At 35.9% G+C, this 23,669-nt stretch overlaps 3 protein-coding genes across 3 annotated transcripts; 2 read left to right on the forward strand and 1 right to left on the reverse strand.

Moving 5' to 3' along the window:
* The first annotated feature begins 90 nt into the window (after positions 1 to 90).
* On the forward strand, positions 91 to 4,403 carry LOC106962858 (tudor domain-containing protein 6-like). Its single transcript, XM_015057510.1, has 2 exons — positions 91 to 252; positions 1,643 to 4,403. Exons 1-2 carry the CDS (start codon positions 222 to 224, stop codon positions 4,132 to 4,134), a joined length of 2,523 nt encoding a protein of 840 aa, XP_014912996.1. The 5' UTR covers positions 91 to 221; the 3' UTR covers positions 4,135 to 4,403.
* A 696-nt stretch (positions 4,404 to 5,099) lies between these two features.
* On the forward strand, positions 5,100 to 8,131 carry ankrd66 (ankyrin repeat domain 66). Its single transcript, XM_015057516.1, has 3 exons — positions 5,100 to 5,941; positions 7,567 to 7,795; positions 7,897 to 8,131. Exons 1-3 carry the CDS (start codon positions 5,803 to 5,805, stop codon positions 8,051 to 8,053), a joined length of 525 nt encoding a protein of 174 aa, XP_014913002.1. The 5' UTR covers positions 5,100 to 5,802; the 3' UTR covers positions 8,054 to 8,131.
* Positions 8,132 to 8,235: 104 nt separating this feature from the next.
* LOC106962857 (adhesion G protein-coupled receptor F5-like) lies at positions 8,236 to 22,229 on the reverse strand. The gene is made up of 19 exons (XM_015057509.1): positions 22,169 to 22,229; positions 21,330 to 21,543; positions 19,515 to 19,566; positions 19,422 to 19,434; positions 18,576 to 18,707; positions 18,286 to 18,438; positions 18,078 to 18,184; positions 17,935 to 17,993; positions 17,721 to 17,845; positions 16,896 to 17,111; positions 13,956 to 14,195; positions 13,703 to 13,855; positions 12,333 to 12,447; positions 12,099 to 12,183; positions 11,670 to 11,852; positions 9,961 to 11,286; positions 9,836 to 9,877; positions 8,909 to 8,944; positions 8,236 to 8,820 (listed from the first exon to the last, which is right to left on the reverse strand). Exons 3-19 carry the CDS (start codon positions 19,557 to 19,559, stop codon positions 8,761 to 8,763), a joined length of 3,090 nt encoding a protein of 1,029 aa, XP_014912995.1. The 5' UTR covers positions 19,560 to 19,566; positions 21,330 to 21,543; positions 22,169 to 22,229; the 3' UTR covers positions 8,236 to 8,760.
* Between the last annotated feature and the right edge of the window lie 1,440 nt (positions 22,230 to 23,669).

The following is a 23,669-nucleotide window of genomic DNA, read 5'->3' on the forward strand; positions in this document are numbered from 1 at the left end:
GAAAACAAATAGTTTCTTTGTTTGTTTGTTTGTTTGTTTTTTATAAATTAAGTGTTGCTATATAAACCTGTGAGCCATAGACATTTTAGAAACTCAGGATGCTATCAAAGTATGTAAAAAGTGACTTCTACAGCAGCCTGATGATGACGTACTATCAAGCTGTCAAACGAAGCCTTTAAAAAACCACGTGAGCATAACGCAAGTCCAACGAGAGGAGCAGGATGAAACGATCAGTCAACAACAATGAACATGGTAAGGCAAGGGTGGCCAAACATTTTGCTACGAGGGCTAAAATTGTCAAGTAGAAAAGTAGTACTTGAGGCCCACAAGTACCAGTTTTTTGTTAATTAAAAATGTAAAAGTAAAATTATTTTAAATATGTTTAAATTTCAATAAGCTATGAATGCAAAATATGAATGAAATTAGCAAAGCAGTCCGATTGCCGAAAAACTGGTTTCTCTATCAAATCAATCATATCGAATCAATATAAAAATGACTTGAAAGAAGGTTTCTCATTTTTGTCCAGAAAAACAATCGTGTAATGCTAGAACTGGACATGTACCACTCTGTCTTTAGAAAAGCTTGATGGATGGGTGTGTCCAAGTTTGCGTTTGACTAAAAGTTTATCATTGTTTGTGGTCCAATTTGCATTTATTGAAGTGGAAGCAAAAACATGATTAAATAAAGGGAAATGCTTTGATAGTTGATAGTTTCTAAAACTATCAATTTTAAGAAGTTTTTAATATGTCTGTTTAATAATACAGTGCTTCTCAATTCCAGTCCTTAGGCCCCCTTCCCCTACATGTTTTAGGTGTTTCCCTTCTACTCACACCTGGATTGAATCTGTGGGTGATTAACGGGCTTCTGCAGGACAGTCATGCAATCATTTGAATCAGCTGTTCTGGAATAGAGGCACATCTAAAACATTCAGAGCAGGGGGCCTGAGGACTGGAATTCGAGAGCACTGGTTTAATAAGTCCTATTAAAAATATTAGCTATACTATAATTCCAATTAAAATGTTTCCAAACATGTTACTCTTTCTAAACTACCTCATCCTAAAGAAATATTTTACTTTTTACTATTTAAAAGCCTGTGTGCTTGCATAGCCTCACCGTCTTTAAGGAGACAAAATACAGACAATCTGGGTTGGTGAGCAATGGCTCAACAACTGAATTTTCAATGGGTCATATTTCTGTCAAAATTTTGCATAGCTTAGTTATTTCAGGCTAATTTAAGAAACTAAAATGAAAATATTAAATTTCAGAAAATGTCATGGGGAATTTGTTAAAAAATTAGAAAATTTGAACCATAGCCAATCTAGATTTAAAAAATACAAAACAAATGACATCAGTTCAGGTGTTTTTGGTATCTGACAGTTTTAATCAGAAATCAATTGTGGAAAAACTAAACTTTTCTTTTAGTTCAAATTTAGTTTGTTTTAAAATGAAATGTGATACATTTATATATGATCAGTGTTTTTTGAGTTTACAAGTACAGTCTTTTTAAATTCTAAAGACAGAAAAATTTATTTTTCACACTGAGACGGTCTCTTATGCACTGTTAAATTTAATCAAATTTGACTGATATGACTATAAGCTGGTATTGCTACATGCTCTAATGTATATGTTTTTGTATCAACAGGATTCGATACATCATCAAAGCCTGAAGATCCAGCGATCTTGCGAGTGAATGCACAAGCTTTTCAGTATTTCCTCTTTAGTGTGCAAAAACCCATCAGTCCCAAATGGGCTGTTGCTGCAAGAAGAGACTTCCAGAACTTTATGAACTTGGACTCTGTTTCTGGTCCTGGATTAAAATATGTTAGGAATGCTGTAACATCTGAAGCTGACCTGGAACAGAATGTGGTAGATGTTGAATCTGGATCCAAGAGTCTGCCTAAGCACCTGGCTCAGTCTTGTGATCTTTCTGAAACTGGGAATCAAAGCCCCCCAGAAGTCCCAGTAGATGAGTATCACTACTCCACACACAATATTAAAGTGGGTGGAGAAGAGAAGATTCTGGTGACATTTTCTGAATCGGTCCATCACTTCTACTGCCAATTGGACAGAAATTTGCACATGTTGGAAAAACTCTGGAAAAGTGTTGCACTGCTACCTGGCAAGCATCAAAGCTCAGATTGTCCACTTGGACCTAATAGCATTTGCTTAGCCAAGTATACTGATAATCAGTGGTACAGAGGTCTAATAGTGGAAAGATTCCCAAATCTCAAGGTGCACTTTGTTGACTATGGGGACACCCTTGCTGTTCTTGAAACTGATATTCGCCCCTTGCCTCCTGAAGCAAGTATCGCCAGGTCTGTTCCTGTTCAGGCTGTTCCACTCGGACTGTTCAATGTTCCTGCAGATTTATCACTTAAAATCAACGAGTGGTTTGCCTACCATGCTGTAGGGAACAATTTCACCATTTCAGTAGCGGCAAAAGGGAAGAAGGGGAAGCTGCTGGTTGAACTATTTGATGGATCACTAAATGTAAATGCCTTGGTCAGGGAGAAGGTGACAAAAATGAGACGGCCAAAGATGACCGCTGTAATTTCTAACACTGATGATGAATTCTCCGTCTCAAAAAAGACTACTCTGCCAGATGAGGATCATGCCTCACCTGAACTCACCAGATCATCAATGTTAAAGAACACTGTCCCAGAAATGCAGGAAAACAAGAAAATGTGTCCCACATATGCCTCATCACCAAAGGCGGAGCAAGTGAAGGATTTGGACATCATTCTTGAGAACAATCAAAGCAGGACGGAGACTTTAAATCATAGTCTCAACAGCAACTTAGAAATGACTCAGTTTTCATCCCACAATTACCCAAAGCAAAATGCAGAGGGTTACAACTGGCCAAATATTTCCCAAAATATGTCTGTGGATGCATATGCTTCTTGTATTTCAGGCCCACATTACTTCTGGTGTCAGCACGCCAACACAGAAGACCTTGACAAAGTGTCATGTCTTGCTAATGAGGTTGCAAAGGCACAAGACGTAATTTCACCTGAGCATCTTAAACCTGGTGTTCCCTGCCTTGCTCTACTTTCAGAAGACAACAAATGGTACAGAGCTCAAGTAACTGAGAACTCAGACAATACAGTCCATGTCTTGTTTGTTGATTATGGCAATGAATGTGATGTTGAGAAAAAAGATGTAAGATCGCTGTCTCAAAACCTGCTAGAGATGGCTCCTCAGGCATTTCTGTGTCGTTTGGATGGTTTCATGGAGTCCAGTGGCTTTTGGGATAATGAGGTCTACGATGACTTCTACAATCTCATAGTTGACAAACCACTTAAAGTGACAGTTGTGGCTGTAGGAAGTTGTTCAGAGAATGGTGTTCCTCAACACACCGTAACCACAGAATGTGACAAGATTGTGGTTAACAAGGTCATTCAGAAATACTGGAAGTCATTTTCTGGAGAACATTCTATTGTGGCAAAAGATTTTCAAGCCAGCAACAGCAAGGATAATCTTGGGCCCTCCAAAGAAATGAGTACTTTCACATACAAGCAGCCAGAAGTGTTCAAAACTAAAACCGAAATGGTGTACGCGTCCTGCATTGTAGAGCCAAAATTCTTCTGGTGTCAGTTTGCCAACACGGAGGATTTATGCGAAGTGTCCCAGCTAGCCCAGGAAGCTGGTAAGGCACAGCAGGACGTGACATTCCTTCAGAGTCTTGGACCAGGGAGCCATTGTCTTGCTTTGTTTCCTGATGACAAGCTGTGGTGCAGAGCGATGGTAGTCCAGAAAGACAACAGAACGGTACATGTTCTGTTTGTTGACTATGGTAACGAGTCAGACATTGACATCCAAGACACAAGACCTTTGCCTCAGAATCTTCTTGAGAAGGTACCCCAGGCCTTTCTTTGTCGTTTGATTGGATTTGATGAGTCTAAAGGCTCCTGGGATGACCAAGTTTATGACTTCTTCTACAAGCTTTTGGTTGATAAACCCCTTAAACTGACTGTGTTCAATGCAGAGAGCCATTCAGAGATGCCAGTTCCTCAGTATGCAGTGGAAGTTGAATGTGAGTTAATCTCCATAAATGCGTCACTGCAACAATACTGGAAACCATTTACAGAAGAATGTGCTGTGACAGAGAACCTTCAGACATCCAGCTGCTCATAAGGCAGTCCAACTCAAACATTCCTCCACTTTGTGTCTTAGTGGAATGAAGCATATCCAGAAGTATGATGGTTTTGTATTAATCTTTTGATTACCCTAGTTTCCTTAAGTGTCAGTTTGACTGCACAGAAGATCTGAAATGGTTGTGACTTGCAGTCACATCATCATCCAATAACAGACTAGTATATGCCTCTGAGGATTTTTCATCCCCATTTCTTCTTGTCTATTAAAACATTCACAAAACCAAATAAAGAAGTTAATGAGCAAATGAATTGAAAAGCCTGATTGCATTTTTTTCTGTTAGACAGACCTCAGATTTGATTCTGTAATTGGTCTTAATGGAATTATTTGCTTTTTGTAGAAAATTATTGAAACCTAAAAGATATAGTTCTGACAATTTGAAAGGTAAAACACATTTTTTCTTTAGTTTTTTAATTAAGCAAAGTGGTCTATACAGCATGAAAATGTTGCTATGCGTGTGTGTTTTTAATTGTGAATGCGCTTGGATTTTAAACCATTCCATTTTATCTCTGGCTGGATGCTGAAGATCATTCCACTGGAAAGTGAACCTTCACCCCAGTCTCAAGTCTCTTGCAGTCTCAAACAGGTTTCCTTCAAACATTGCCCTGCATTTAGCTCCATTCATCTTCCTATTAACTCTGCTCTGTCTCGGCTAACAGTTTTAGTGTTGGGATGGTGAGTTCAGGATTATGTGCAGTGTTTGATCGCTGCCACAGAGAATTTAGCATGCAGGTCAGAAATTTCAAATGATCAAAGCACTTTCTTCCACATTAATTCTCCCACATTAGATTGGTATTCTAAACCTTTGTCCCTCATCCTTGCAAGATCAACTCTTTTAATCTTTTAATACTCAGTTATATTTCAGCATTTTCAAATATATGTTCATTCATTTGAAAGCAAAGAAACTGCAAGTAGAATTTCCTATTGCTTTCTTAATCCCCTTGTTGCTTCTGTTAATTGCAGTTATTGTCTGGCCTATTGGTTATAAATGTGACCGTCCAAACATGTCCTGGTGGTTTGTGGGTCCTGAGGAGCGGTTTAGTTTGCTTTTGCTTTGAACCCACTCTGTCTGGCCCTACTGATTCTGCCAACTAATGTTCTCTAACTTCCAAAACCTTCACTAGATGATTTTACATAGATATTGAAGTACCCATGAGTGTGCTTCATTTATGTGGCTTCTAGAGTCAATTGGTTACATTATAGTGGGTGTCAGAGTAAAGGAAGCTAAATACTTTTTTTTTTCTATTTGCAAAGTTATCTTTTTTCTATCTCTTTACATGCGTCACTCTTTATTGGTCCATCATAAAACCAAATGTACAAAAACTAAAAGTAACTTATTTTTGTTACTTTCTCACTACTATGTAACAAAAATCTCAGCACATTAATGATCAGCACAAAGGTTGAACCTTTCTCCACAAGCAAAAATGTCTACATTTATACATTTTCTCTCAATTTCACATGTTTTAATGTAGGCAGTCCTACACTATAAGTCATTTAAAAGCGTCAGTCTTTTATTTCAGGCGCTTGTCGCGTTTCAAATGCGCTGTTTCCTCTGGTCTGTCCAGCAGGTGGCACTATTTCCTTTCTCGTGCTCAGGTGAAGACTCCGCCATTTTGAATTCAGAAGTCGTTGCTGGGCAACTCCAGAAAAATGACAGAGCTGCACCAAGTGGTAGCAGCGGGGGATTATGAGAAGGTGAAGGAGATACTGAGGAATCCGAAGTGCAATCCCAATAACAAAGACGTCGACTGGAGCTGTAAAACCCCTCTGCACTGGGCAGCAGCTAATGGTGGGCGTTTTAGAAGGAACTTCACCTTCTACCTCCAGGTCTTTTCTTCCTGCTGTCTCAAGTTACATTTGTCCTCGTTCTCTCTAGATGTACAACGGAAGAACTGAGACCCTTCTAGTTCTTTTCTCTTTTTCATGAAATGTATATAAAGATATCTTTTAGTATCTAAAGCTTGTCTTTTGTCTTGTCAACTTTAGTTGCATGTTAAACCCCTATTGTTTTGCTTTAAGATCTCAACCTATCAAAAAAAGAAACAATGCCTAGCACCTCAAGATGAAGACTGCCCAGGCATAACAATATGACCACTAAAAGGTGAAGTGAATTGTTAGGAATGCAGTATACATTAGATTTTTGTTAGTATGTAAGCAGTACACTCTTGAAAGTTTTTATAGATATACAAGTATATTTAATCCTTCACAAGCATTAAATATTACAGTGCATCCAAAAAGTATTCACAGACGCATCCTGATATTGTTTTAAGAGTAAAAGAAAAGTTACTATGAATACTCTGAATGCACTGCAGGACGGACCATCAAGCGGGTAAATTATGTATTTGATTGCAGATGAAATCAATATTAGAGATGCAGGAATGATAAAGACTCTTATTTTACCGACTGGCAGCAAGAAAACCCAAAGTTTTCCTTTGTTTCCCCTGGATATTAGAGTTTAAACATAATTTATGTTGCATAATAGTTTCACCTAAATGTCAGAAGTTGAGTTTAACTTTGCCACTGTAAATGTGCATTTTGGAGTAGTCTTTCATGCAATCACTGTTAATGCATTTTGCTGCTTGGTGGTTCTGCTTGAAAACAAGTTCAAATATTTTTGAAGTTCTTAAGATAGTTTTAATTCCAACTACAATCTTCAAACTGACTTGCCTACAACTAAGCAAATGTTTACAGTACATACCCTTTATTCGTTTTTTTATACACATATTAGAAAAAAAGTGCAGTAGGAATGACTAATTGAAAAACAAAATTACAGTGTTAGATTAATCACTGCGCTCCATAACACCCAAAATAGTTAATGAAAAGGGTCTCAAATTTTCTAAAGTTCTTCTGCTACTGCTACTTATATGGGAACTGAATTTGGTTATTAACAGGGACAATGATATCTGTCAGTCTTGTGTTGCATTTACGTCCTTCACAAACAGGTCATCATTTTATGCTACAATGGTTTTGATTTTAGGGGTAATTTTAACGCCAAGATAACTTTAGTTTTCATTTACACTGATAAAAATGGTTCTTAATGCAGAATTTTGCCCTTCTTTCAAATTGAAATGGTATGGAATTACTTTAATCTATTTAAATAGTAGTCTAAAACCTGTCCAAATGAGACAGTCTGGTGTATTAAATACAGAAAGGTTTAAGAAAAGGATAACAGAATCAACCTGTAAGATTATCCTGCATTTTAGCTTTGTCCACATAAAGGATAAAGTGTGGTTTAATGTTTTCTAATTGCTACAAATGTCTTGCTTTCATTTTATTTAACCAATATCACTTCTCCAGCGGCTGGCGAAGTTATGAGATTCACCGTAAAACCATATCAGTTTGTGTTTACTGGACCAGATTTAAACCTGTTTTTTTATGTTTTAGAAAACTCTGTATTGCATTTTTTTTTTTCAGGAGATACAGACATTGTCAAGATTCTCTTAGAGAATGGAGCCAATCCGTGTCTGAGGACAGTGCACGGATGGACCGCTGCCCACTATGCTGCAGAGTCCGGTCATCTGGCTGCGCTGCGGATGCTGCACACCTTCCATGCACCAATGGACAAAGAGGACTGCTGTGGAGACAAACCAATAAGACTAGCCGAAATATACGGAAAAGAAGACTGCGTTCGATTCCTTAAAAAGTATGACACACAGCCCACTTTTCACCTATTTTTGCTTTATTATGAACAATCTTTACAAAAGTTTCTGATTTAATGTTGCAAATCTTTTTAATATGTTACAGAGCAGAGCTTGAGTACCAAGACTTCCGTGAGAAACTATGTGAAGAAGGTATTTTAAATGACTCGGATACGGAGTGGTTACAGCAAAGCAAAGAATATGAAGAAGACATTGCTTTTAGAACGAGGAGAAAAACTAAGTCTAGACTCAGCTTTCACTAAAACATCACTTTGGCATGCAGGTCGAGTCTTTTGCTCCATTTCTCTTCAAATATATCAACTAAAACTTGAAGAATTCAATGTCAATCTGATCACAGCTGGTATTTATGTAAGCTGAGTTAACGCATTAAATCCTAAAGGAGCATACAGAACAAGTTCATGCGAAGGGTAACACAAAGAGGCTAAAAATAATTAACTATACATTTATAATTTTACCAACAACATTAATAAAAAAATCACATAAAAAAATTACGGACGTCGAGAGTGGACGTTTTCAGCATATGCTTTCTCCCAGTGGTTTTCTCGAGAAAACCATTTCTGGTCCAATCATCTTGTGATCATCTCAAGATCATGAGATGACTGGTGTGTGTTAAACCTGATTCCATCCTTCAAATACATGCCACATGTATTTGTACAACGGTACAAGCAAAGTTTGGTTTATCGAGATTAACTTGTTATCCCAAGAGAACCATCAGGAAATGAACTCGATTCAAGAAAACCATCAGGAAATTAACTCTATCTCCAGAAAACCAATGGGAAATGATATTGTTATTTCCAGAAACTGGAACATTAACCGGTTATCTCGAGAAAACCTTTGGGAAAAAGTATACATCCGCTCTCGGCCTCAGTAAAAAGTGAATGCACACTGTACATTTATTTTCAATGGCACAAAAAAGTGATACTAGTTTCACATGTAGATGAAAATGGTTTCATTTCTTCCATGTCACCTCTGACTTAGAGGTGCTTTCACTGACACTAGATGCTGGAGCCTGGAGATCAGAGGAAAGAACAAATGGCAGTAAGACATATAAGAGAAACAGCCGTGGTATCATGCAATTGTAGTTGCGGAGCACCTACTTTCTTCTTAATGTATCTCAGCAGAGCCTCACGAGTCTGTAGAAATTATGGTGAGAAAATCATTAAAATGGTTATCTGGCAGAAAAATGTCAATGATTAATCATGATAAAAGATGGCAGCTATCAGTACTGGCTTTTAACCATGTATACACCGTGTAAGAATTTCATGTTTTTGAACAACCTTAGTGGGCACCATTGCAAAATACTGAATTAATTTAATTTAAGCAAGTCAGCATCCCACCGCATTATCCTTGACAAAACTACCAGTACAGCGAATTAACCCATAACTGGCATGATATACAGTACCACCATGTTTTACCATGGGTACAGTTCTTGTTTTGCTGTGTTTGTGTGTTAACTTACTTTTCAGACTGGTGGTCAAAAGCTCCACATGTTATGGATTTTTTAGTCTGGTTAGAAAGGGATTTACATGGACTTTCTGTCTTGCATCCAGCATATAGGAAATTGTAATAAGAACACAACCAGTTCACACCAGAAATGTTTGCAGCTTCTTCAGTGTTACTGTTAAGGTTGATATGTTTTTGAACACTCTGGGTCTATTGCACTCTTCTCCAAATTATCATTTTGTGAGATTACCGTTTTTTTTGTTCACTAAAGGACGCATTACGCAAAAGAGTAAATGCAGTCCAATGACACCTAGACATTATGTAGATTAATTAATTTCAGGGTGTGTCCACAAAGGCAATCAAAGAGTCATTTTTTCAGTTGAATAAACCACAATATGTCACATTAAAGGTGGAAAATGTAGTTTTTTCCTCTAACATCTGGAATTTAAACAGGGGTGTATACACTCTAGTCATATTAGGTCTTAACATTGCTGTAAACAACAGCTTAGACACATTTGTAGATCACACTGTGTAGCATCATTGAGCTGTATCATTATCTGGCTAGTTTCTCATTTCCTTACCATTCTGTCTCCGAAGCATGTGGTCAACAAAATGAAGAAGCCCTGGAATTGAAAGAGAGTGTACTTGTATTTCAAATACTTCAGCTTGTTTATGTGTTACATTGAATAAAATATTTTGACTGTACCTGGAATCCGTTGAGTATGGTGAAGATGTATTCGAATGCATATGCTGCGATTCCGCTTGTGAGATCAAAAATCAAAATGGCAAATCCAAAGATCCACGTCACACCAAAAATTGGGGTCAGTAGGATAATGGATCTCACAACAGTTTTGGCTGCTGCTTTCTCCTTTTCTGGTGAAATGTCGGTTTTTTGGTGTATTTCTGAGTGGTGGCTTACGAGCTTCATGATAACCACAAGCATTGAGAACACATTAATGAAAACAATTGCTCCCACTGGAATGATAAACGTATAAAAAGTGCCTTTAAAAAGTCCACCATAAACCAGCCAGCAGGTCTTCCTGAAGTAATATACTCCCTCAGCTCCACCGTTGCAGGTAAGAAACGTGACAAAGACTATGATCAAGGGGATGGCGTAGCCTACAACCAACGAGAACCTCAGATAGTTTGCCCTGCTCACCTTATGGAACAAAAACACTGCCTGATGAAGAAGTGTGGCGCTCAAACAAAACGTCCAAAAGAACATAGCCAGATAGCAGAAATGCTTCAGCACCGCAGAGGTTCGACACCAAAGGTCTGAAATACTCTCTGGGTTGGAAGAAGATGCCAAAAAGCAGAGGTTACCGATCAGCAAGCACAGACAAATGTTCACATGGGCAGTGTGGCGTAAATATAATGTACTCGTCTTGACTACGTCGCTCCAGACTATCAGTTCTATCACAAGAGTGACAACGAGTGACAACACTGATACTGACAGAGCTACATAAGTTACATAAGTTAAACCAGGGACTTCCAGGGGCTCCTTGGACAGTAGCAATGCAAATGAGGAAAAATGCTTACATTCACATAGGCCCTCGTCTGAGGGACCCCCCCATTTACATCCCTCTGATGAAAACTTGTGGTTTTTAGTGTCCCAATACACACATTTTAGCTCAAAATTACGAGGTCTTGGTTTGATCATTTCAAACTTTATGGAAATGTCACTTGCGTTTTCTGCAGTTGCGGAAACAATGATACTGTTGACCTCTGATTTATTGTCAAGATGGGGCAAATATTTATCCAGTTGTTTGAATGCAGTTGTTTTCACATTCACTCCACCTGAAACTGAAACTGAGACATTGAAAACATTGATTTTGCAGTTGGATGTATTGCACAAATCCACTTGCAGATTTTCCCTCCTAGTCCCCACAGTCAGATTTGATATTTTAATTAAATTCTCAACAGAAATCATGAATCTCTCAGCCATTGAAAGTGAGGAGTTGTCAGTAGTGCCTTCATTCCATGAGTCTTCAAGACTTTTATTCAGCAAATGACTGGATGAGTATAGATAATTCTGAAAAAAAGCAGAATCACAGGTCATTTTCTAGAAGATGGTTGTGACATGTAAGAAGTGTCATTTTATGGCATTAGGAATTTGAAGTTTAGTGAAAACTCTTTAATTGAATAAAGATGCATAAATTATCTGGATTACTACATTGAAAAAGGCTATTTCTTAGAAAAAAACAATTGTTTGGTGACATTTAACTTTTTTCCAAAAAGCTTTGAGTTGGCTGAAAGCTTAGTTGGAAACTGCTTTATTAGCCATCATGGTTTCTTTTAACCTTAACACTGTTTAATATATCAGTGAATTTGTAATGAAATAAACCTTTTAATAAAGTTATGAAAGCATACTGATTATGTCTTAATTCATAAAAATCAAGATGCTTTGATACTCACTTCTATTGCTGAATCATTTGTAATAGTAGTTAAATTTAACTTTTCATTCATGGTGGTAAATACTGTGACCGATGTATTTATGTTGGCATAACCAGGTAATTTTAATGTCTTTGTGACCTTTACAAAGCGTTCAAATACTATTGCAGCATTTGACTCCAGTTTGCCAAGTCCAATGTCACTAATCTGAAAACACAATAAATATGAAAGTTATTATAGTTTATTCTACAGCAACTTCTTAAATCAGCAAGCTGAAGTATATTATTATACTGGAATAATTGATATAGTAACAATTGGAATAATTGTTATAGTAACAATTCGTATTTACAGTAATTCCATAAAAATAAAAAAGTTGAAAGAATATTTAAGTATACTGTACTACTCATTTCTGTACAATGACAGGAAGTTAATATGATAGTAAAGTTCACATACTGCAGCTGTTTCCAGCACACTAGCGAGGTCCTTTTCAACACATTCTGAAACCTCGTCACCCCATATCCCTTCCCGGCCAGTTTCCCTGAAAGTATTAAATGAACATTAATGAAACCAGTCAGCACAAAAATTAAATGTTATATATATGTTTCATTAATTAAATAAACCATAAATTGTGTTTTTCAAAGTTAGAGGAAACAAATGTTATCTGATAGTGAAGAGTTCAAATCTCACCCAGATGAACACTTTCGCTTTCTTGTTCCAGCTTTATCCTTGCATTTTATTTCTGCAGTAAAGCCGGCCTTGGTGTTTGCCCATTCACCTTCCGCTGAACAGTACTTTTCATCAGCTGTTTAGCACAAATTTAAAAAATCATTTAGAACAAAAACTATGCAGAGCAAAACTCCAACTTTAAAAATGTTATTGTGAAAAATGCAAAAAGTATCACATTAACTTTTAAACAGTTTCTTTTGAATCATAAAATTGAGGGTGATTTTGTATAAATTCTCTAAGCTGTATTCACTCCAGAAACTTGGACTGTATGGCTCTTCACTCTTCCTCCAAATTCCAAAATCTTGTATTTCAAATTACATGTAAAATTTACTTTGATTTGAAAGGAGGACTTTGGACCACTGAAAAACAGTCCGGTTTATTTCCTGCTTCGTCTCAGGCTCAGCATTTGCTGAAATCATGGCATGTGACAGCTTTAGCCCTGGATATGTGCTGTGACTCTTAAAGCTTAAACTTCAGCTGCCGTGCATGCCTTAGCTCTTTACCATAAACTCTTGAATGGGCTCTCAACATATAGATATTCATGTGGCATTTTTTCCCTCTATTTAACTTTAACATAGTAAGTGTGCAGACAAGACTCTATAGACAGCTAGCTTCTTTCGCAATTATCTTTTTCTGCTTAATCTCCTTGTGTAGGGTGTCACTGACTGCTGGATATCTGTCACCCAGCAGTCTTCTTCTTGAATGTCCAGACTGTGATGTGTTTCTAATATTTCTTTTATTAAACTTATAAGACCAGATGTCTTGAGTTTCATTTTCTGAGACATAATCATCAAAACACTTGAAATATATCAAGCAAATGTTCACATTTTTTAAATTGAAGTACCGAAATAAACTACATTTTTGTGATATTCTGAATTACTCTCAAAGTACTTCTCTATCAGATACATGACTGGTCAGAATTGATTACACTGAATTGAAAGTGCCCAAATGTTTGATTCCACTTGCATTTCCATCATTTCATAAGTTAAATGGCCTGTACTTGTGTAGCACTTTATCAAGCCTAAAGGACCCCAAAGTGCTTCACACTACATTCAGTCATTCATCCATTGACATGCTGATGGTGGCAAGTTACTGGATGGAGGCATCACCGGTTCCTCTGGGCTCTCTGGACACCACTAGCAGGCAAGACTAGTAGTGGTGTCTTGCCCAAGGACAGAATGACAGAGGCAGAATCAAACCAGCAACCCACCGATTGTGAGACAAACTACTACCACTGTTGCCACCAAATTAAAAAAAATGCTTTTTCATTGCAGTAAAGAACATACATTGTATCAAATAAAACGGCATCATTATCTCAAACTGATACTTACGATAAATGACTTCGACCTTCATAGATGCACCATAAGTTTGGTTGCACTCATTAGTAAAGTTGCAATATACCAGTGGAGAACCTGTGGAAGAGCTGTCCCCTCCTGACTTACAGTTAACTACTTTATCAGCTGAATAAATCAGTTTGTCTCCCTCTGTGAAAGTGACATAAACAGGACAAGTATTACAAGAATAAATTCAGTTAGGAGATGGTTCAAAACGCAAACATGAATAACGCTAGTAAAAGGTTCCTACCTGGAGTCATGGGTTTTTCAATGGCACCTTCTTGCCAGCTCACACTGTACGTTTCAGTGGTATTCTTTATCTCACACTTCACTTTCACAACAAAAACAGTTGATTCTGTCTTACACAAGGGAAATGCTGGATCTGCAGAAATGTCGATCTTTGGTTTGAGGCATATATCCATTGTAGCGTTGGCTTTATGGTTTATAGTTATTTGATCTTCTTGTTCAACAAAAAGACATATGTACTCTCCTGAGGAAGGAAGAACATGGAGGGCTCAAACAGAGGCAAAAGGTATGAAATATATTTCATGGGATTAGACAACCATTATGTGATAAATGCTCAGTCAACAGACTAATTTTCTTTTCCTGTTGTTTTCCAAGTACAATTCTGACAAATAACACTGTGATGGACCCCGGGTAAGTAGTTGTGCTGTATATTGCTGCTCTAAAAATGGTGAACACACCCCATTTCTCTTAACACTGAGGAGATGGATCTTTGCCCCACCACACACGAGCAAAAACAATGAGGATTATGACATAGACTGAGAGTTGTGAACTTTCTCATGTAAGTAGTATATTACTGATATGTACATGTGTATTTTTCATGTATTATTATTTCAATAATCCTGCTTATGGCAATAACAACACATACTGTGTTAGACCTTAGTCCAGTACTTCCCAAAGCTGGAGTCTGAGCTGTGAACCAAGAAGTATTGGCTCTGGAGATCCTCTACAAAAATGTTACGAAATTGAAAAACATAATAATTGATTAAGCTAATTTGTGTTGTCACTGAAGTACTATTTGCAAACTCATAAAATACCCTGACTCAGAAGTTGAAAGATTTCATAACCACTGCATTAGTCTATAAAACTGCATGATGTTTTTTACATGTAAATTCTGTTCTCTGAGGACAAAATCCAGTGGCTTGCAAAAAGGGGCTGATTGCTTTTGCACACTGCAATCAAATATATTGAAAAAAAATATGGAAAAGTTCAAAGGGTATGAATACTTTTGCAAGCCACTGTAGAAGTGCGTGTTTGGGGTTTGTACTACAGCTATAGGAGAGGCCTGGGGGTCCTCCTTATCATTTAACTCTGGAGGAGCTGCAGAAAATCCACTGCTCAGCTTGGATTTCTGACAGTACACTCCTCAAATATGGAGTTTATGAAGGAAAAATAAAATACATTCATTGTCCTTTTGGCAGTTTGACACAAGTCAAGTAGGAGACACTGGAAACATGTTTGGTGTCACTGGGCAGGTGACACCAAATTGTAACCTATTGCCCTACAGGCAAAATGCTGTTTATAGTGAAAAACACTTTTCCCCACTCGGAAACACTACAGTAGTATTGTCAAGCTTTTCTGCTAAAAGGGATAGATGGACAGAGGTAGATACACAGCAATAATGGGAGAAACTACAACGGAGCTGAAATGTTTTACATCAAAGCATATTCATCTGTTAGAATAAGGGATGCATGATAGTTATTGAACCGGTACAAGAAATTAAATTCTTATGTGTCCATTATCATAATGAATAGCATTGATAAAATGTTTGGGTGTTTGTCTTTTTTTTCCTGAGCACTTCTACTCCTCCTCCATGAGACCTGCACTGAGTTAAAGTGGTGTCAGTATAACTGGAGAAAACATTTTTGACTGCAAATAAACAATTTTAAAATTCGTCAGAAAACAGTTAAAAAATAATAAATCAACTATCCCAGAGTGTTACACGCAAACAAGAGAAATATAAACATAAAAGGTCCGAATGACTCCCAAGTTGGAACTTCCAACACCATGTGAATGCAGCCCAGGTAAACAGAGAACATAACAAGCGTAAGTTTGGAGCAGTGATTCTTAACCTGGGTTCTACACATGAATACAAGAACACAATGCTTGCTGAATTCAGGGTGAAACGATCCAGTTTTGATGAAAGGGCCACTCTGCCTGCTCTTGGATTTGTACCCGTTAACAAACCGATCCTTACAGCATCGTATGAAGTTTTGGGCAATATTCTGGTCCCAAAAAAGTATTTTGTGGATTCAAAATGACAAAAAACAAATTAAATTTAAAATAAAATAAAAAAATAAGTTATTAAAAATTTTTAAATTCTTTGAAAAAATCCAACTTTATTTTTAATAAGTAAAATAGTAAAAAAATATTTTGGGGGTTGAAATTCTTTTATGGGGCTGAAATATTTTGGGGGGGCCAGAATAAAGTAATACCGTAACTTGTTATGAGTTCATGGTTTTGTTCTTTGAGCAAGGTGATTTTCATGCATGGTTTATTTTGTGCACCAGTAAAAAGACATATATATATATTTAATTTGGAAAATAGAAATCATATTTTATTTATCACTAAAGAAGGGTTCAGTGAAAGCACATATGAAACTGGTGGGTTTGGTACCTCAAAGAAGGTTAAGAACCACTGGTTTGGAGGCTCTTTTAAGGTTTCGGAGGAAAACGATACGCTGACTTTGGTTAACAAATGTTGAGAGACAGTTTGGCGAGGACAAAAACAACACGACCTTTAACACGTCAAATCTGATCAGTCAACTTAAACACAAGCCATTGCTTTGGTGGAGAATTCAAAGTATTTGCGAATGCCCAGGATGCTAACGACGTTAGCAATAAGCCAGCAGGACTCAAATTCATTGGTGAAGCTTTTCACAAAACAAGGCATTTAGAACGAGAAAACTATTGGTTATTGGTATTGTTTTTTGTTTTTTTTTAAAGTTATTGTGTATCTGTATCTAGAATGGTCTAGTCAAAGTCAAAAGCTAAACACAATTAAAGACTTAAAGAATTGTTCACAGATACTACCCATTCAGTCTGACTAAGCTTGAATTGTCATGAAAGGATGACTGAACAAAATGACAATACTAAATGGGTTGTGAACATTTCGCAAGGTATTGTGGGCCAAATGATCTGAAATGTTGCGGTTTTAACAAACTTACCTTGCCAGAGTTCGCTAACATGTTTAATCGTGACTGTACTTATTTTTTCTTCGTCTTCCACTGTTGAGATGCTGCCATCAGTTATGAGAAACTCTCCATCTTCTCTTTGCAGATTCCACTTTGGTTTGGCTTTAAGCTGTCTCTCAGTTTTACAAATAACTAAAGTTTTGTCGTGATATGGCACTGATGTCTTTGATATATCCAAAGTGACAATGCCTGTGAATTTAAAAAGTTTACAACTTTAAAAAGTTTACACAGGAGTTTATGATCTTAAAAAATGAGGCTGTAATTTTTTTTTTCCTCTAAAATGCAACTGAAGAAAAAAAACTAGTCTGTTAAATAAAATTCTTACAATTTTCTTTTAAAGCTATAATAAAGAGGTAGCATTAGCATCACCCTGTAAAGTGATAGCTTATTAGAACACTTTGCATTTATTTCAGAATTATTGTAGGTTTTAGAAAACCTTATTAGCCTCATATAAAGTTCAGGAGGCTTAGCAGGATGGAAACTGGTCAAGGTGAGGGCTGTTGAATAAAGAAATGTGATAAAGTGATAATTTCAGGGTGTGTATACTTATGCAGCCTTCTTTTTGCACCATCTACTTTTAAAATTTATTTAGCACAATTAATATTATATAAAAAGTTGAAGAGGTTTCTTAAATAACTTTACTATCTTATTTTTCCACCATAGTAAAATTACATTTTAACTTTGGTGTGAAAGTCTTTAAAAAAAATCACTGTAAGTCATTGAAGAAACAAAACAGGATGTAAAGTTATTGTGAAATGTAACTTTAATATGAATCCAACCGGTGAAATATATAATTACCTTTAGTCTCCAAAGTCATTTTGCCTGTTAGAGTTTTTGTCAGAGCTGTAGATTTGTTGAACAGTTCTCCCGAACTAACGTCAGAGACGATCTTCATTGTAAAATCAACAATAACGCTCCCAACACTTTAGTGAAAAACAAAATCAAAAAATAATTTTAAACATTTAAAAAAATCAATGCATGCAGATTTTTTTATTGTTAGCGTAGAAAGTACCTGAATTGTGTTATTGCTAGACTGTCAAATCCTCTTATTTTACTGTATTCGGTTTTCATCTAAAAAGACATTATCTGCATTATTTATGGATTTCTAAATGTATCAAATGAATAATTATCTTAATTATGGAAATTATTTTTTACCTTATTTAACAGATTATTATGGCAACCCTTATATGTGCCTGAGTTCTTATCTGTCAGACAAGATTCAAATTCAGCTCCCTCCAGAGTGAATTTCCCTGTGATATCAACTGTTAAGAACAAAATGTAGAAGGTTACAGAGCATCAACCCTTTCTCCACACATGTACAGTTTAAAATGTTTGGTGAAATGAACAGTAAAAGTCCACATGCCTGCACTGCTTAAAGTGCACATTGAATTAGAGTCAGCCTTGAGGGTGCAGTTCTTCTCATCACAATCTACCCCTGTGAGACGAACTTCATCACTCCATTTGTGGCCTTCTTCGCATTTACATGTTTTGTTACCATTGTTGTTTTCTTTACATTCTTATTGGGGGTGGAAGAAACACACAATCATAAAACAAACAAAAAAACTGAAGAAACAAAGTTTTATCGACTTGGTTTTCTGGAACTGACAAATTTAAAAGTACAGTACTTGGAATCTTCCTTTGTTTCTTTCTTACTTGTGGTCATTGTAACGTCCTCGATGCTCAAGTTGCCTTTCACATTAAAGTTCAGCTTTGAACTGATGTTCTGAATTGCACTTCTGTCTATTTTCAGTTTAGCATAATACATCTGCGTTGAGTTCTCTGAAACTTTCAAAGAGAAACTGAAACATTAATTGATGCTTAAAGGTGCAGTATGTAACTTTTATGAACATACTTTTTTTACAAATTTGTTAAAATGTGTCCTGATAGTATAATATAAGACAGATAATCTGTGAAAAGATCAATCTCTTCCACCTCTTCCATGAGCTACTATTGACGTCTAATGAAATGCATCACTCCTGACCAAAAAAAACAACCAATCAGAACCAGGAGGAGGGTCTTACCGCTGTCACTCAACTTCACATACTTGCTAATAAAAATGTGCGAAAGGCAGAGAAACAACTTACAGGAAAACCATTTATATGCCAGCATTTGTGGCTACACTTACTAGCCTTAGCATTCACAACTTTCCCTGATAGCTGCAGCTTAGCAGAGAGCAAGAGGGAATAGGAGAGGGATGAGCAGCGCCACACGACATTGTGATTGACAGCGCTAAGACCCGCCTCTTGACTCTGGTTATTTCTAGTTAGCACTGGGAGCAACGGGAGAAGTCAGAAGAGCTTGATTTTTTGACAGATTATCTGTATCTTACTATTCTGCCATGACATGGTGACACTTTCAACAATTATGTAAAAAATAATTTTATACAAGTTTCATACTGCAGCTTTAAAGTAAAGAGCACCCCCAGTTGGTAACCTGTGAAGCCTTTACCATCATCACCAACAACCAGTGAAACAGAAGCTTTAAAGAAATACTCTTTACCTGTTGTAGAGGTCTACAAAGGAAAAAAACAATTTTATTAAATCTGATGTTTTCATTTTAATTTTTAGTATCTTTTTGTGGAATATGACAAACCTGACAGTTTAGACTCAGTATGTAGAGAAATATGAAGACCCACATCTTGATCCTGTAAAAAATTTTTTTTAATTAATTCACTGGATTGTAAAACTTTACCAAGTAAAACTCTGATTGTTTGGATCATGTTCCTGTGTCATACCTAGACCTGTCATGGCAACAGATTTTGCTGGACGATAAATTGTCCCAGGAATTGTTGCGATAAACGATAATATTGTTGCTTTGAAACCTTTTTCAGATAATATAACGCAAGAACACATTCTCAATGATCAATACACGTTAACTTCTAATGAACATTTAACACTGGACTGAAAGATATCTTAAATATCCAAAATAAATAAACAAAAACAACAAAAAAAGAATTATGAAGCCTCTGTAAACAAAATTGTCCTTCAAAAAACGGGTTAGTTGAGACCAAAGCACCAGACTGAAGACTTTTGTTATTAAATCTTTGGCATAAAAAGAGAGATAAAAGAGAAAGATGATAAATCGTTGGAAAATATTGAGATTTTTTCAATTTATCATGCGATTAATTGATTTATTGCTTATTGCGACAGGCCTATTGTGCCATCGTCCATCATCCCAGTGTAAAGGTGATGTTTCTCTGCACTGAAAACAGTCAGAGGAAAAAGCTTAGGCATCTGATAAGTAAACTTCCTTTTGCTAGTTTTTTAGTATCTCTCACAGGGAGGAAAACCAAAAGATCCAGAATTTACTGGAGGGACTTATGTGAAAGTTCTGACTTAGAAACAACTCAGGTTTTCCCAGGATGGGCTGGGACAAGGATGTCTGCCTTACACTTGTGGATCTGTAATCCTGTGACCCAATTTTATTTGTAATCCTTCCTACTTACACGGATAAATGTTTCATTAAAAAAAAGACAGAAAAACAACTAATTAAATATTGTAGAAAGTTGCAAAAGTGACCATAGATATGGCTGAGCTGATCTAGATTTAAAATAATTGACTGCAGTTGTATGTTAATAGGACGACTGGGTGTGACGCACAGGAACACTGCGGGCCATAAATAAGAACATATAAAACTAAAATTCACTTTTTATATCTAATTTCAAATACGTTTCACAGTATTTTCTGTATTTAAAGAGTTAAAACAATAAAGCTATTAAAATAGTAAATGTTACATTATTTTTGTATCGTTTTTATTAAAATTGTAAAACTGCAATGCGATTACAAAAATTTTGTACAAAGGATTGTGGACCTTAAATGTCCCTATTTAGCAAAAACACACAAAACTACAATATTTAACAACTATAATTATTTTGTTAATGTGAGTCTTCTTATAGACATGTTACATTTGGATTTGTTTTTTATGGATCATAATTCTAGAATGCATTTACATCTCTTATATATAATCATAATTGGTCTTATTGTCAACATCAGGAGTAATGCTTATTTACAGATAAACACATGAAACTGGTCACATCGACTGAGTCAGGACAAAAAACTGTGATAAAAATCTGACACTCATCAGACACATACTTGAATCACTGACACTTCATCCGTGTTGCACAAATTGTATATTTTTATTTTTAGAGTGCACAAATTCAAATGAATCTCTTTTATTGCTAAAATTATTTTAAACAATACACATACTGACATTTATGGCGTTAGAGGCAAGAGGTTTTTGTGTTATGTTTAAAAAAATTCAAAATATGCAGCGCACTGAATGCGTCATCAAAACCATATTAATTGCTTAATTAATTAATTGCTTTCATCATTAAAAACATAAAAACCTAAGACAGGCTACAACTAAATAATTGCATATATATTTATTATGAAAAAAAGATGAGCTCACCTGTGTTTTCTTGACGCACATCAGTGAACCTTGTGAACCTTCACAGCAGCAAACTGGCCGAAAAAAAGTAGCCGTCCAGTGAAAAAGCCAGTTTTCACACCAGGTTTATGGAGGACATGCAAACAAAAATGGCTCCAGCGACACTTTAATTTGACTGTCAAATCAGATTACAGACGGTTCTTTGTTTTATCATGCCATCTCGATGGATCTGTAGCTGTTATGAAATAAAGTATTATATTTCAGGTATTTTTCCCTCCTTTAAAAAAAAATAAAAGACAGCACGAAGTTATTTTACTAGTTTAAAGAGTAAGCTATACATGTTATGTAGCCAGTATTAAATACTCTAAAATGTACACAGCTTAGTTTGTACCATAACAGATGTAAAACCTGCAATTAAGACTCTTTTGTGTTTTCTCTATGTCAAATCTAGACTTTAATACAAGGTATTTAAATTGTGATGAGGAAGGGTTGAAAAACCAACAGTAATTTTAAATACACTTATCAAAATGCATTAAAACCAAATAAAACATGAGAATGATTCTATAGGCAGAGCAATTAAATAAAACAATTTATAAACAATGAATGTTTCAGACGCTTTACATACGCCCTTAAAAGTATTTACATCCAGTTATCTCCTTTTGCAACACCACAGGAAGACTATTTTACTTTACTTTTCACAGAGCTATGAATCTGGGTTTAGGCTGAATGAATCCCAAGGATAGAACATTCTAATTATTCTAATTCATAACATTACATTTTCTACACACCTAATATTTTAAAGCAGACAAACAAATGGAGTTAATATTCCTTGAAAACAATGTGATAGTAATTTAATTTACCTCTAAATAAGAATTTGAAAAGCCGCGGTGCGTGGCCATATTTTTCTCGTACTGTAGTTAGCCTGACATAGGACGAAGAAAAGGGAGTTCATTTTTAGTCATATTTTCCACTTTGTTACTCATTTAAAATGTCAGTGTCAAACTATATATTTAGTTAGATAAATATTACATTTACAAACTATCTAGCTCCAAAATAGATATTCAGTTAGCTAGCTAGCTATATATTTAGCTTCAAACCAAATATTGAGTTAGCTTATTAACTAGCTAAGTAATAGACTGATTAACTAGTTTGTTAATAAAACTATTAATTTAATTTAGTTAACAGCCTCAAAATAAATATTTACTTCGTATGCTAAATATTTAGTTTGTAAACACTTACCCATAACCTTGCAAAGTCTTGTGAACCTTCAAATAAATTCCTACCGGCGTGACTGCCTAACTTGCATCTCTTCATTGTTGTTTCTTTTCTTAGCGATATGTTCAACATTTCAGCTTAAACCATCAAATGAGTCGTTTTACTGGCTACGAACGTTTACAGCCAAGACGCAGGTTTTATTTTGATAGTCCACTTCCGGGCTTCGCCTCGTGAATTTGCACTTTAGCTAACCATTTAGCTTTGAGCTAAATATCTAGTTTCCTTATTAAATGTTTAGTTTGAAATTGTGACATTTATAAATGAGCTAAAATACTGTGAATAAAATACTGTGAAAAATTAACACAATTTTTCCATTAAAATGGGATTAATTTTGGGGGGGCAAACATAAAATTAACTACTTTAAGTTCGTTCAGACTGTCAATATCTACAGAGAAAACGGAAACACTATTTTTGCGCTAGCTTGCTGGGGGTTCGTGTTGACCACGCAGACTTAAAAATCAAACAATATCAGAAAGATTTTACAACTATTAATTCTGAATTGTATTAGCTTATGGTTCTGTCACCTTTAAAAAATTCTCATATGAAAATGTTCCACCGAAAACACAGACTAATTTGAATAAAAGAGGATTTATTTCAACCACACCTATGATATGGATCAGTGTGCCAACTTGGAGAGAATCTGAAAGTTGAATTGTAAAAAGAATCTCCAAAGAAATCCAAAAACAGCACCTGTATAAGTGTACAAACAGTGAACACATAATTTCCTATTTATTGTGACTATACCTCATATACCAGGTATGGATTACACAGTCTTCTCTTAAACATTTGATAATGTTTAAGTCCCTGTTCTAAACTGAACTCTGCTGTTTTTCTGTAGTTTGTTAGGACCTGGTCCACATCTAAAGAACTGTACTTGGGTATCTCTATGCTAAAGTTCAAAACATTTAGTTATAAGGACACACTTTTTCCAATGACATCATCAAATATCAGTTATGAGACTCAGAAAAGTGGTAAAGGTTTATTCAAGTAGGACTTACTTTATTTAAATATTTAAATTCTAACATTTCAGAGTCAAACATTAACCTTGAAGGTGAACCCGATTACTCAGAAATTTGCACCATCTAA

Source organism: Poecilia latipinna, unplaced genomic scaffold (assembly GCF_001443285.1).
Source record: "Poecilia latipinna isolate Pla-1442-1.1 unplaced genomic scaffold, P_latipinna-1.0 Scaffold1468, whole genome shotgun sequence".
NCBI classification, from domain to species: domain Eukaryota; kingdom Metazoa; phylum Chordata; class Actinopteri; order Cyprinodontiformes; family Poeciliidae; genus Poecilia; species Poecilia latipinna.

What these genes read in the sequence shown, in the direction of transcription:
- LOC106962857 (XM_015057509.1), bottom strand. Translation starts at nt 19,559, where the DNA reads ATGTGGGTCTTCATATTTCTCTACATACTGAGTCTAAACTGTCAG. An exon ending in GTGCACTTTAAGCAGTGCAG is followed by an intron (nt 18,185 to 18,285) that starts GCATGTGGACTT and finishes TGTTCTTAACAG; the next exon opens with TTGATATCACAGGGAAATTC. An exon ending in CAAATGATTCAGCAATAGAA is followed by an intron (nt 11,287 to 11,669) that starts GTGAGTATCAAA and finishes GCTTTTTTTCAG; the next exon opens with AATTATCTATACTCATCCAG.
- ankrd66 (XM_015057516.1), top strand. Translation starts at nt 5,803, where the DNA reads ATGACAGAGCTGCACCAAGTGGTAGCAGCGGGGGATTATGAGAAGGTG. An exon ending in GCACTGGGCAGCAGCTAATG is followed by an intron (nt 5,942 to 7,566) that starts GTGGGCGTTTTA and finishes TTTTTTTTTCAG; the next exon opens with GAGATACAGACATTGTCAAG. An exon ending in TGCGTTCGATTCCTTAAAAA is followed by an intron (nt 7,796 to 7,896) that starts GTATGACACACA and finishes AATATGTTACAG; the next exon opens with AGCAGAGCTTGAGTACCAAG.
- LOC106962858 (XM_015057510.1), top strand. Translation starts at nt 222, where the DNA reads ATGAAACGATCAGTCAACAACAATGAACATG. An exon ending in AGTCAACAACAATGAACATG is followed by an intron (nt 253 to 1,642) that starts GTAAGGCAAGGG and finishes TTGTATCAACAG; the next exon opens with GATTCGATACATCATCAAAG.